This window comes from Diorhabda carinulata, chromosome 1 (assembly GCF_026250575.1).
Source record: "Diorhabda carinulata isolate Delta chromosome 1, icDioCari1.1, whole genome shotgun sequence".
NCBI classification, from domain to species: domain Eukaryota; kingdom Metazoa; phylum Arthropoda; class Insecta; order Coleoptera; family Chrysomelidae; genus Diorhabda; species Diorhabda carinulata.
In genome coordinates, this window is record NC_079460.1 from 3,812,972 (window position 1) to 3,826,943 (window position 13,972).

The following is a 13,972-nucleotide window of genomic DNA, read 5'->3' on the forward strand; positions in this document are numbered from 1 at the left end:
ATGGGGCCCAAAATGGGCCCCTAAACCCTGGAAAATGGGTTTTCCGCCGATATCGGCCAAAATATAGGACTTAGAGAAATTTCCTTAAGACAAAAGATGGAGATCTTTTCATTATCTACAAAAGTGTCCCTTATCATTTTTCTCGGAAATTCGATATTTTTCGAGATAATGGGACCCAAAAGTCCGCTCATTCTCACCATGCTGGATCTCTGCAAGTGCCGCTGTCTAGGCATTGACGTGGGTAAGCAGGCGGACAATTTTTTCCATATCTCGGCCAAAAATTAACATTTTTTCATGATTCAAAGTTTATTGCAATGGGAAAACCAATCCCTATTACGGCATGTGACTCGCAGTCCGTTTCTATTTGCCAATAATATTTAAAAAAGCGGTCAAAGTATTTTTTTTACAATATTTTGAGTCTATTTCAGTTACTGGACTATAAGTAGTAAGCTATGACTACAATTGATTCGTTGCTATCACAGAGTAAATACGAATCAGGGTTTTGTAGATAATTAGAAGCTGCAGGGTAATCTACAGGTTGATTGATTAATGAGATAAAGTTCAGTGCCTATTTCGTTCTCTGAGATATAATTTTGAAAATTTGAGGGATTTTATTTATCATTAGTTTTCAAATTTTAAAATTATTTACAATCTACAAGGTGTTGCCATAGTTCAAATTCTTTAAAATACCAAAAAACGTTCCAAATCGCTAAATCGAAAAACAATATGTTGGTAGTACTTTTCGAGAAAACCGAGAAAATAATGTAATGGTATTTTGATTCACCCTGTATCAAATTCAACGAATATTAACAAAATAAATAATTTTTCAGAATTTTTTACTACATTGTACAAGATTTGGAACTTGCTACGATTTTTATGGAAAATTGTTTGTAACTTTTTGAATACCTCGTAAAACAAATCACAACCTTTTATTATTGTAATGGGGAAGTCTATGTGATTCCGAATATTATGCAATAAAATATAGGGTGTTTCATATGAAAAACTGTAACTTTTATATGGCACAGCTGGAACACACAAAAATTCTAAAGTAGTCAATCTACAATTGCTTTAATTGAGTCTAAATTAGTCTAAAAAGTAAATATATATAAGAAAAATTTTAAATAAGAAAAAAAAACGCGTTGTAGGGGCGCTTATTGGAATTTTTATTCATCAAATATATTTTTCTAAATCATTAAAAAACTACACAATAAACAGACAACATTGGGTATTAGTACCTACTATAAATAAACTCGCGATTGTTTTCTTTTCTGCTTTGAATAAATTTCAACAAAATAAAACATTTCTGGAATTGAAAACAATGCAGATACGAGAATTTTTGAGCATTTCACACAGCTTGGAATAGGCAAAGTTTCCTTAAACTTTAATAAAACTACCCTCTGCCAATTCTGCTTGAACAGAATTCAAAAATGGGACTTACGTTACCATCTATACGTTAATTTTTTTGAATACAAAAATCCGTAAATATCAACACTCTTATTAAATTAAATAGGGACAACTTCATACTCTCCGGTTGTACCCCTATTAAAGCTGAAGACCAATTACTCCAGTTCCACAATCCCTATAAACTTTAAGATCTGAGCATGGCCTTACCTTTTTCTTATTCATAATTAAAAAGTGACTACTGACCCACAATACGTGAACAAAGGAATATTCAAAATGTTTTAAGAAAAACGTAACAAGCCGAATGGCATGTTACAACCTGCATTAGAATTCCAAAGGAGCACAATCCTCCAGAATCTTATTTTTCCTCAAACTCGTTCTTCCGAGTGCATGAGGGTGTAAGGACTAAAAATCTGTACATTTTCAGACAGCTTAGCAAGTAAAGTAGGCGTTGACTCAAATTTCAAATTTACTAACTATAAGTTTCTGTTAGAAGTTTAGTTTCAAGTATGAAAAATGCTAGGAAAGTTGCAGGCTAAAAATTGATCATTATATATCAAATACTCAGAAATAAACCTGATGGAAGTTTTAAATTTCGTATAGTTTTAGGAACAGGTAGGTGACTTTCTGCATTTCTTGCATAGGTAACTAAAATAAAGACATTGAGTTAATTTTAAGGTTAGGTTAGGTTAGGTTAGATTAGGTTAGGTTAGGTTATTTACCTTAAAAGTAACTCAATGTCTTTATTTTATTCAAATTTCAAAGTGATCGGAGACGAGGGGGAGAAACTGCATAATTACCGAATATTATAATACTGATTGATTTAAATTCTAATATGGATAAAAATTAAAATTAACGATTTTATATTGGTATTTCGAAAAAATATCTGAAATACCGTATAAAAATCTCACCAAAACTAGTTTCATATTTCTTTTTGAATACATTTGATTCAACTACCGTAATCTCTAATATTTCTCGTGGTAGAGCCCTTCTGAAAACATTTTTAGGCTAGCTTAGAGTCGCGTTTCTATCGTTTCTAAAGTAGGTCTGGATTTCAAGGATTGCAAACATCCCGGAGACGGTCTTGACCTATTTATCGTACAGAACAGCGGCGCCACGGAAAAGGACCGACATTGAACTTTTGTCGTTTGGTTACTTTGTTTTGAAAACAATATTAGAAATATCGAAGCTATAAACAGCAAATTAAATGGTACTAAAACATATACCTGGGGCACCACAACAAAATGAAGGAATGAAGCAACAATATAATAATGCGGCTCTACACAATGCCCTCCCAATATACAGGGTGTCAAAATGACAGAAATCTTATTGATAATAACCTCTCAACGCACGCGCAAATATATTTCCAAACTTCTAGGAGCAAGTTTGGCAGGTTAACCAACGTTTAAATAAAAAATGTGATATTCTTCTTCTTCTTCTCTCTCTATTGGCCTTTTCTCTGACGACATACAGCCAGGATCTTTGTTTTGCTAGTTACCAGTTTATTTGAAAAGTGTACCACATGTACCACGTATGAGAAGACCTGCTTCATGCCCTTCAAAATAGGATTAGGTTATTACAAAGGGTGGTAGATAGAGACTCTTCTCGTCCTGTTATGTATCCAGGACATTTCACAGAGGGTTGCACCGGGAGAGTAGGATATGGAAATAGCTCTAGAAAGTAGCTCCTACAATTCTGGTTCTTCCTTTCCTAGTCATTTTTTAATGCCTTTAATATTGCCTTGTTTTAACATTTTCCCTATTGCGACTGGATATATATTATCTATGTTTTTAGTTTCAACTACCACAATGTAAGGGGCTTTATCATATGCTTCATAACTTTTTATTGAGATCTTGGTTGTGTTGGATTGTGATTGTCAAGTGGTTTGGGATGGGGAGGCCCAGGGCCCCCCCTCCGAATCCAATGACATGAGTGCTTAAAATTAGGGTTAGGAGGTTAGGTTAAACTAAGGAAAATAATAAAGGAATTAAGCAAAGCAGCGAACTTTGAGCTTCAAATTTACTGCGTCTTCTAGAAGATTAGAGTTGCACCACTAAGAACTTAATCATACGAAAATTCAGAATTTAATATAAATTTTTGGAGAAAATTCACTTTCACACACGGGCTCATTCACAGAACTTCCAAAACTTCCCTCAAAAATGTGATATAATTTAAATATGGTGTTTTCTACTTATTTTTTATTCAAATAAATGAAATACTAATATGCTTATTAAGCAGGTTGTCCCATGACGAGTTAAAACTATCTGTATATGGCCGACTTCTGGTTCTATGGCCGACTGTAACACCCTGTATATTAATACATTTTTGATATCTACGTGAAATTATGGTATACTTTTGTCTAAAAACTTTTTTCTAAAAATGCATAATTTTTGAGTTATCAATTTTTTTGTAAAAAATTTGACCGTTGTAGACCATTATAAATTATTTTTTTTTTTTCGAGGATACCTTTAAATATATGAAAACGATTTCTGTTCGATTGCTTTTAGCAAGGTCAGACGTATTTGAATCTTTGTTGAAAATTTTTTTATTTCATACAGGGTGTGTATAAAAAATGTTCAAAGTTTAACTTCATAATTATCAAATTTCTTTATTTTTTAAATAGAACCATTTTAATGCATTAATGGGTTAAAAATAAGGCAAATTCATGTATACTTTCCTATACGTAAGCCTCACCGTTATCCAGATATTCAATGTTTTCTGTAAATTTTTAGAGATTATATATAGAGAAATAAAGAAATTTGATATTTATGAAATTAAACTTTGTACATTTTTTATACACACCCTGTATAAAATGAACAATTTTTCAACAGAGATTCAAATACTCCTGACCTTACTAAAAGCAACCGAACAGAAACTATTTTCATATTTTTAAGGGTATCCTCGTAAAAAAATAATTTATAAGGGTCTGCAAGGGTCAAATTTTTTACAAAGAAATTAATAACTCAAAAAGTATGCATTTTTCGAAAAAAGTGTTTAGACAAGAGTATACTGAAATTTTACATACATTTCAAAAGTGTTTTAATATACAGGGTGGTCTATGTAAAATAACAAAGTTACAGTCGATTTCCGGTAGAACCGGAAGTCGGCCATCTTTGAAAATATTTTATTTAAAAAGATCGTATCCGAAAACCCAAACGTAGAAATTTTCATGATTCTACTATAAGTATTTTGCCATATACAGATAGTTTTAAATAGTCGTGGTATAGCCATAATTTTACGACTTTTAGGTCTTATCGAATTTTATATGGGTTTCGGTGGTAGAGGCGCTTCCTTATATTGCAAAAAATACTATAATTTTATTCTTCTTTGAGGTTTGATTTGTTTTTGAGTTGATCTGAACGATACAGCAGCCCGCCACTGCGTCATTAATTCACAATGGATTTTTTTCTAATAATAACTTCTGTCTTTGTGGATTACCGAACTAAATATATTTCTATGTTTTATAAACAGTTTAGGTTGATATTACTTGCATTTGTTTTAGATAAAGATGTTGAATAATGTAAGGTTTTTAGTTTTTGAACAAATTACTAAATCTATGGAAAATTTACAAACGCACCGAATTAGATCTGGCTGTTGAGGAAGTAGTTTGAGACTGTAATATTTTTGATAGACATTCAATTTCAAAGCATATCTACAATACAGTTTTGTTTCAATTTTTTTATATAAACGCTTGCTGGAAGAAAAATATACGAGAATCTATGAAAAATTAGGTCACTACGAGGATGGTTCCAGAAGTACCTGGGTTGATCTAGAGATGGCGGTAGTTGCTTAAAAAATACCACTGTATTAGAAAGTACACAATCTATACTTAAATTGATGACACCATTTTGTTTAATATTCGTTTGGCAGCCATCATGAACGTTTTCAGTGAATTTGTAAACATGGAAAAAATTATGGAGAGATAGATAGATAGATAAGAGACATAAGAGTTGTAACGAACACAGCTTTCACTTACATAGAAGAGTCAAAGAATTTACCTATACTAACAGGAAAAGACAGTTTGGAAAGTTGGTAGACGAAAACAACAAGCTCGATATAGACAAGGAGGAGCAGTTGGAGATATGAAAAACCTACATCAAAAATTTATTTACTGATGATCGTCATGCAATGAACACTCTTGATCAGGATGGACCCGAGATAATGGTAATAAAAGCCCTAGAACAAACAAAGGATGGAAAAGCAACAGAATGCGATGAAATATCGGTAGAATTTTTGAAAGTTATCGATGGTAACAATCTGAATATCGTGTAAAACCTATTTAATAAGATCTACGATATCGGGCAAATTCCATCCGACTGGTTGAAATCTAAGTTTACGAGGATATATTGAAAAATTCTTAGCCTACTATAGAACCAAAGAAAATTTCAATATTAAAATATTTTATTACTCGACATATTCCCCTCTTAATTGGATACATTTATTACAGCGAACCTGCAACGTCTCTAAACCTTTAAAAAAAATGTTTCTTCTTGCTCTGCAAACCAGACCTCCACATCTTTTATTACCTCCTCGTTGGAGGAGGAAAATTTACGACCTTTTAAACTTTTTTCAATTGAGGAAAGAGATGATAGTCGGACGGAGATAAATCTGGTGAATAAGGGGGGTGTTCTAGTAATTCAAACCCTAAATCACGAATTTTTTGCATGGCAACATGAGATTTGTGTGTAGGGGCGTTGTCATGCAAAAACGAAACACCTTTGGATAGCTTTCCGCGTCTTTTCTCTTTAATTTTTTTCCGTAGAGTGGTCAGTAATATCGCATAGTAATCTCCAGTTATTGTTCTACCCTTATCCAAAAAATCAATCATGATTACTCCATGATAATCCCAAAAAACTGAAGCAAGAACTTTTCCAGCAGATTTTTTGACACGAAACTTCTCAGGTCTTGGAGAACCAGAGTGTCGCCATTCCATCGATTGTTGCTTTGTTTCTGGATCGTGGAAATGTACCCAAATCTCATCCATAGTAACAATTCGGCTTAAGAAGTCTACATCGTTTTCAAATCGAGCACAGATCGAAAGCTTTTGGTCAACATTCAAACATTTGGGGATCCATTTTGCAGCAATTTTTCTCATGTCCAAATTGACGTGAAGTATATGATGAACGCGTTCGTATGAAATATTCAGTGCTTCAAATATCCGTTTTAGCCCAATTCGACAGTCTGATAAAATCATGTCATGAACTGCATCGATACTTTCGGGGACTGACACAGAAACTGGCTTTTCCGATCGGTCATCATCTTCAATGGAAAATTTACCTCTTTTGAAGCTTGCATGCCAATTTTCACGGTTGTATACGAAGGACATTGATCACCAAAGGTATTACGAGGCATATCTTCGTAAATCTGCTTACCTCCTAACCCTTTTAAATACAGGTGGTGGACATCTTTTTTCTTTTAATTTATTGCGTAACTCTGGTTTACTTGTTTGACGTCACTTCTAATAAGTTATTGTTCGTTGCTATGGTAACGCAATATCTTGTTTATGCTTGGAACTGGTCTAGGCTAACTAGAAATAGATCAAACACTTTGCGACTCAAAAATGCCTAGATCAACAAAAATATGTTTATGCTTGCTTTATAGATTACGAGAAAGCATTTAACACTATCAACCACAACAAACTTATTATATCATTCAGGACTCGACACCAAGGATATTCAGATTATAAAAACTCTGTATTGGAATCAAAAAGCAAATATCCAATATGGAGACATGAAAAGTCAAGACATAGGCATTGCTAAGGGAGTTAGGAAGGGTTGCATTCTATTGCCGCTGCTGTTCAACTTATACTCAGAGCAAATATCTGTAGAGGGACTGGAAGGGCATCAAAAGTAACGGTGTACCAATCAGCAATCTCCGCTTTGTCTTATTGGCATATAACGTCGAAGTTTGTCTTAAGATCAACAGAAAGAAAACCAAATTTATGGTGATTAGTAAGAGAAAAATACAAAATGTAGATCTGCATATAGAAACTGATCCCATTGAGAGAGTACACCTCTTCAAATACGATATCCAATTTAGAAATGAGAGAGCTCTTGAGCAACCGCAATGTTGAGAATTGAACTGACCTATCCCAGCCTTGACCCTATCCTTACCTCACACTATTTTGATTTATATAGAGTCAGAGTTGGTAAACATGTTTATGTTAATTTTAATTTAGTTAAGTTGGCAGGCGATTAGCACTTTTTGATATGTTCAAGTGACAGTGAAAAAGTGAAATGAAATGGTGACAGGAAAACGTGCTCAAATTTGTAATCTCAAAAATTGTTAAGTATTGAGCAACAATCCGACGACTGTTTAGTAAGAGTTTTCTTAATCAAAACAAGTATTGTCAAACGATTCAAAAGGTACCTTTTGAAAACTCTGTTCAATAAACTGAAAATTTGTCAACATTGGACTTCATCATGTCTCAACAAAGAACCCAAACCCACTGAAAATAACACTGAGCATTGACTACCTTGGCAAAGGTAAAACCATCAGGGTTTGAGCGAGGGGATCAAGCATTTGTCTAAGAAGAAAGTGTTGTTTTAACAAGACAATGCACCAGCTGAAACATCCGTTATTGCAATGACCAAATTTAATGAATTAAAGTTTGAATTGCTACCTCATGCACCCTATTCGCCAGATTTATCCTCCTCGGATTATTTTCTGGCTCCTTGGTCACAGATTTTCCAACAATGAAAAGGTCATATCGACAGTTAATTGTTATTTTAAAGAACTTGACGATTCTTATTATAAAAAAGGTATCGAACTTATTGAACAACGCTGGGAAAACTGTATTTTTTCCAAAATTTTTGTGTTTTTTTTTTTGTTGGACCAGATACTTCTGGGACAATTCGCGTACATTATCAATATAAAAGTATTTATGTTTCTAAATCATTTGATTTTAGGTCTCTTCTGTTTCAAAATTAGTTTTTTCAAATAATTTTTGAACTATAAATAAAATTGACGTTTACTTTTTTGAAAATATATGTATTAGGGTTAGGTATTTTATCAAAATTTGAGACAAATACGACCGTAGGAAAACGGGGAAAAGTTAATAATTAACGTTGAATTTTCAGATCGAAATATTTTTAATCGCATCGATAGTGCGGTACAAAAAATCTCACCCTCTCACGACTATTTATCCCCAAAAATAATTTCGATTCATTACAAAAAAAGATGATATTCCATTCAAGATTCCAGGTCTTTGCATCAAACCATGAAGTGAGAAGTATTAAATAAACCAAAAATTTGACGATAATTCAGGTTGTGATTAGCTTATGATGCTTTGCAAAATATTTGATCCTGTGGACGTGAGTTGACGTCCAGCTCTTCTTGATTCAATCCCTAACAATCCACTCGTTAATTCTTTGTTCCAACACCTAGTTGATTTAAATACGTAATAAGTATTTGCTGGTATATAAATTCGATCCCGATATTTTTTATCGCGCCTCGTGTATAGAGAAATAGAGAATCGGAAAATTGGTAGGTACCCCATTATTTGAATGAGGTGTTCGGTCTACGGCCCTGATCTAAATAACGTGAAGTTGATTCAAATACTTACAAAAAACTTTCGTCCTCGTTGAAAATTCGGTCACAAAATTTAACGTCCAATGAAATTATGAAGCGAAAATGAAAAACGAGTGAATGACACAAAATAAATTCCAAACACACTTATCAACAAAAACCGACTGATAATATTCGAAGCTATTGTACCTATTCGCATGCAAACGTAACATTGAATAGATTGTCCCAACCGAAAAGGTACTTGCTTCACCTTGAAACGGGAAATTTAGATAACAATGTGTATCGAGGTGGGATTTTCACCTCACCATTCACGAGTTTCGAAAATAAATAACTATAACACATTTCCCCAGAAAAACCTAGCTTTATATAGGCTAATATCTAATATATTATCTTGCTATCACAGTCCAACAATATGTTTTGATTGGTTACCACCCTTTTTAAGCTAGTACTAATTAAGGGTAAGTGATTCTTATACGAGGTTATCACCTGACCCCCAGCACTAATCGTCGGTGTTGCACGTTGTCTGAGGTTTTTCTGTAACCTGGTGGACCGATTCACCAGCCAAATGACCGACGATAAGGGATAATGCATCTGCAGCTGCAACCGCCCACCCCCTATCAACCCACCAACCTATTAAAAAAAATTAACAAAAACAAAAGAAAAACCCAAATATATCACCAAACCCAGAAAAAACGTTTTTTTTTCAGGCTAGTGCTTTCTTGTTTTTTCAAATTCCCATTTGGTCGTTATTTTTTTCATTTTTTCAACCTAAAGCAATGCAATTACAGACCAATCACTCCAGCCCTTCAAAGGAGCAAATCACTTTAGCGACAAGGCCAAAGTCAGTCTGCTGTATCTAGAGTTAACAGTCGTTACCAACCAAGAAGCTGGTAACTTTCATCGAAGACACGATTCCGGATGAACAAGATGCCCATCCGAGAGACATGACCGATTAATTGTCAGCACATGGTGCCCTCACTGGTGTTTAAGTCCAATAAGAGCTCAGAGAAACGCGGGGAGTAGCTATGAATGGCTGGACAACCAGAAGAAGATTTCAGTTAGCTAATCTTGAGCCAAAAACGCCAGCTAGAGACCCCAAATTAACTCCAGCTCACCGATTTGCCTGGGAATACGTTAATTGGATTAATGAACAATGGGGCTCCGTGCATGGTAACGATAGAAGAGGACGAGATTTTTATTGAAACTGGCGGTTGAGAGGCGAAACGATACAAAGACGAAATTTTAGGGTACCAAGTCGTTCCCCACTATCATCGGCGACATGCCCGTCCACATAGTGCAGGTGCAGGCAGTATTTACCGGATGTCGAAATTGCCGCTATGGATTGGCCAGCGCGTAGTCAGGACTTGAATCCTATCGAATTAAAACGGCGCTCACTAAAGAAAATCATTATTTAGACGAATTTAAGATTCTTTTGTTTCATTATAAAGTTGCTCGCGAGTATATATTCAATTCAGTTTCTGAAAATATACGTCATACTGACGGAGTCTGAAAACGCCAAAATTGTTCAATAATTCAGGCAAATTTTTGTCTGAACGGTACAGATTTAATCGACAGTGAAGTTTATTAAGGGAGAAATAATTTGATTCGAAATATGTACAGGAACAATTAAATCAGCATTATTTGAAAATATATTAAAAGTTTTTTAAGACTTTCTATCGAAAAAGTGATTAAACTATAACAACTTTTATATTATTCAGAATAACCTCAAAAGTATAAAGAAAAACTTTATTATCTCTCAAAATTGAATGGAGTTTCAAAAAATTTTATATTTAATCCACCATTTTGGAAATTTAAATTTCATTTTGTCAACTTTTAACTACAACAATACCCTAATTTTAAAAATTTTAATATTAATGTCTATATTAATTAAACACGCTGTATATACAATAATTGTTTATAATAATGAATTCTTACGATTTTTCTTCATTTTTCAATTGATTAAATATGATATTTTTTATTTTAGCGAGGTATTTTTACAATTTTTCACACACAAAAAAATTCGCTTTGCGTTATATATTCAACAGTGGCAAAAATTAAATTAAAAATTCAAATAGAATACATTCAACAGCTACCTGTATTGATTTCCTAAAGAAAAACAACAACTAGGAAATAGAATAAACAACAGATTAAAAACAATTTCACAACAACTAAAAAATAAAGGAAACTTACAAAAAAAAGCGATAAAGCGATGGAAATCTTGAAAACTACGAAAGTGCTTAAGCAAGAAACACAAAATACCTGTTGTACTATATTACTAGCAGAGAGACATCGACGTAGAGCGCATTTCGGACACTCCAGAACAACTGAAGATACCCGGCCGGGAAGGACGTCGCGACGCCAAATCGATTGTCGGCGCTTGCGCAAAAATATTTTGTTCTAGAGGGATGTCGGCTTCCGTGGATTCCGGGAGATAGAAGAGCGAATACCACTCCGGTTCTCGAGAAATTTCCTTTTTTTTATTTGTAAGTTTGACTGTTTTTATCTATCTCTTAAATTATATATGTAATACAGTATGTTGAAAGGAATTAGACCTAAATTAGTAGTCCAATATTCAGAGATAAAAAATTACGTCCACATTTGAGACATGAAAAACCTTGTCTACTAATTTTAACCTACTTCATAAATAATAAAGTTCTTGTAGTGATAATTATTTAAAAAGTTTTGAAAATATAGATAAATTATGGGTAATTTTTAATTCAAAAGTTTCAAATAGTACAACAGCCTTTTTTATGAAAAACCAACATTTGAAGTGAAAACTTTTATTGTCATGTTATATTTGGGAGAAATTTAATTTACTTATCTTATGTTTGGTTTATACAGCCAAAATTGAAAATGAAACATTAAAATAACAAATAAAAATTAATCTAGTTGAAAGAAACTGAAATGATACTTTTAGTTCATGCAGTAAATTTAGATTAAAATTAAACTAAGAATTCGCCAACTTTCAACTTATTAGTTTAATTCCTCAATTTTGTGAGGTTATGAAGACAGAATATGTTAGTCAGTCTGTATTGGTTGTATTGTTTCATTTACAACATCCTTGTTCTTGTTTTGGAAATATTATTCGCGATATTGTGCTGATTTCCCCCGTGGTGTTTTATTAAAAAAAAAGGAAAAATCAAAGTCTGAAAGTCAGCAATGTCCTTTAGACAATGGAACACTGGTAGACAATATCAGAAGCTTTCCACATTTGTATAACAAAAAGGACCCATACAGGGAATTTCCATTGGTTTACTAGTAATTTTAATCATCATTAATTTACTTCATAAACCAATAAACTACTATCAAGAATGTTTAGTTTAATGTTAATTTTAATTTAGTTTTAATATTGGCTGCATAAATCAAGCTTTACATATACTTGCATTAGCAATAACTTGTTCATAAGGCAGGTCAGGGTCATAAAGTACTAACCAAAAATAAAAATTATATTTTCAAATTTCCTTAGAAATTTCTCATTTACAATTGCAATATTATAATAGTTATATATTTTTATTTAAATCTGTTAAATAAAATCGTAAATCAAGGATATACTATTTGTTAAAACTCTGAAATTATCGTAAATATTTATATATTTATGTCTAACAAATTGCCTATGAAATTGAAAATAGGTTTATACAATAATATAAAAAATTATCTGTATTAATTATATTAACATTCCTACTAGTTTAATTAACAAATTTAATATTTTATAGCAATTTGTAGTACATACAATAAAAATAAACAATGTTCTATTTGTTTAAATTTGAAGGTTCTTGACAAGATTCTAACCTCAACACTCTATAGTTGGCATATAGGTAGCATAGAGTGTAATGTTTAAGTGATTTATAGATCAAGGTAAGATTAAGAGAAAATTTATATTAAGAATAAGATATAACTTGCGCGTAAAAGTACTATGAAAATGTTTGATTTACCTGAAGACACTGGAATTAACGGGTCTTGTTCTAAATGTTTTTCCATGTTCTAGCAGCAATATTCCATTTCATCCCACTTAATTTAAATTTGACAAACCGTATGTTTTAAATAAGTTTATAGTAAGTACATATTTACACTCAATATAATATTGTGTACAATAACTGAGTTTACAGTACAATGCACTGTCAAAAACTTCTATCACCTTTCACTTGCTACTTTTAACAAATTTAATTAGATCATATTCCAAATTATTTATCACAGAATATAGTACTTGTTAGTAATTAAAATTAATTATTCTGCTTCTTTTGGATATTGGGTCTTTTGGGAGCGCCCGTGTTTTGACACTTGTTACTATTATTTATAAATTAAAAAGCTATTTCTTGATGAGCTCCATTTTTTAGTACTGCAGCGTTGCCAATTTAATTTTCTTTTTCTAAAGTCATAGTAGTACCATGACGTCATACAAATTTTATTTTAGAATTATGATGATAAAAATTCCCACTAGAAATATTTTTTATAATTTTCAAAATGGACTCAAACCTACGTCTTCCGAGGTACTTACTAAGTACATTAAACAATCTGATGAACCACCTTGGACTTCGTATTTTATAAAAGTAAGTTTATTATAAAAAGAAAATGGAAATTACTTAGGAAATTTCTAGTATTCGAGTGTAATTGATGATCAGTGGGGAAAATCACACTTTAATTGGAGAGTGGGAAAATCGAATTACCACATATTACGAACTGGATGTTTCCCATACATAAAATATCATTGTACAAAAAGAGCTTATCAGAATTTGAATGTAGAAGATATATTTTTCAGAGTAATAAAAGTCATTAATTTGGGTAATAACAATTCAATACAGTAGTTTTATATTTAATAATCATTCGTTTTAGGACTGCCTTGTCTTGCATATGGAGTTGCAGCAACTATACTAATAAAACATTCAGAAATCGTTAAAACCAGTAGAGGAGACGTAGAAATTTATTTCCTATACGCTGAAGATAAAGGATCACTTTATTAAAATGTTAAAATATCAGTAGTTTTTTAATCATAATATATTAATATACTTTTAGAAAATAAATATATTGCCAAAAAATGCCTATAAAT

The 13,972-nt window shown here is 32.4% G+C and overlaps 2 protein-coding genes across 18 annotated transcripts in view; one reads left to right on the forward strand and one right to left on the reverse strand.

Moving 5' to 3' along the window:
• The window catches only part of LOC130902234 (rho guanine nucleotide exchange factor 18), a 102,500-nt gene extending 89,201 nt beyond the window's left edge, over positions 1-13,299 (reverse strand). For 9 of the 14 annotated variants that reach the window (XM_057814295.1, XM_057814286.1, XM_057814257.1 and 6 more), the window contains exon 1: positions 12,861-13,298. In XM_057814295.1, coding sequence (XP_057670278.1) covers positions 12,861-12,906 — 46 coding nt within the window. In that variant the 5' untranslated portion in view covers positions 12,907-13,298. The other 5 variants (XM_057814237.1, XM_057814212.1, XM_057814274.1 and 2 more) reach the window with 5 other exon arrangements.
• Positions 11,335-13,961, forward strand: LOC130902298 (uncharacterized protein C15orf61 homolog). 4 transcript variants are annotated; one of them, XM_057814311.1, is made up of 5 exons: positions 11,335-11,411; positions 12,698-12,783; positions 13,340-13,475; positions 13,524-13,707; positions 13,759-13,961. In XM_057814311.1, exons 3-5 carry the CDS (start codon positions 13,344-13,346, stop codon positions 13,884-13,886), a joined length of 444 nt encoding a protein of 147 aa, XP_057670294.1. In that variant the 5' UTR covers positions 11,335-11,411; positions 12,698-12,783; positions 13,340-13,343; the 3' UTR covers positions 13,887-13,961. The 4 variants fall into 4 exon arrangements, with proteins under 4 accessions (XP_057670294.1, XP_057670323.1, XP_057670304.1 ...); XM_057814321.1 differs by having other exon boundaries at positions 11,362-11,411; positions 12,642-12,783; XM_057814340.1 differs by lacking the exon at positions 12,698-12,783 and having other exon boundaries at positions 11,347-11,411.
• Positions 13,962-13,972: the final 11 nt, after the last annotated feature.

Excerpts from the sequence above, each read along its gene's own strand:
- LOC130902298 (XM_057814311.1), top strand. The coding sequence starts at position 13,344 with ATGATGATAAAAATTCCCACTAGAAATATTTTTTATAATTTTCAAAAT. Across the intron at positions 13,476-13,523 it reads GGACTTCGTATTTTATAAAA|TATTCGAGTGTAATTGATGA; the intron begins GTAAGTTTATTA and ends GGAAATTTCTAG. Across the intron at positions 13,708-13,758 it reads AATAAAAGTCATTAATTTGG|GACTGCCTTGTCTTGCATAT; the intron begins GTAATAACAATT and ends CATTCGTTTTAG.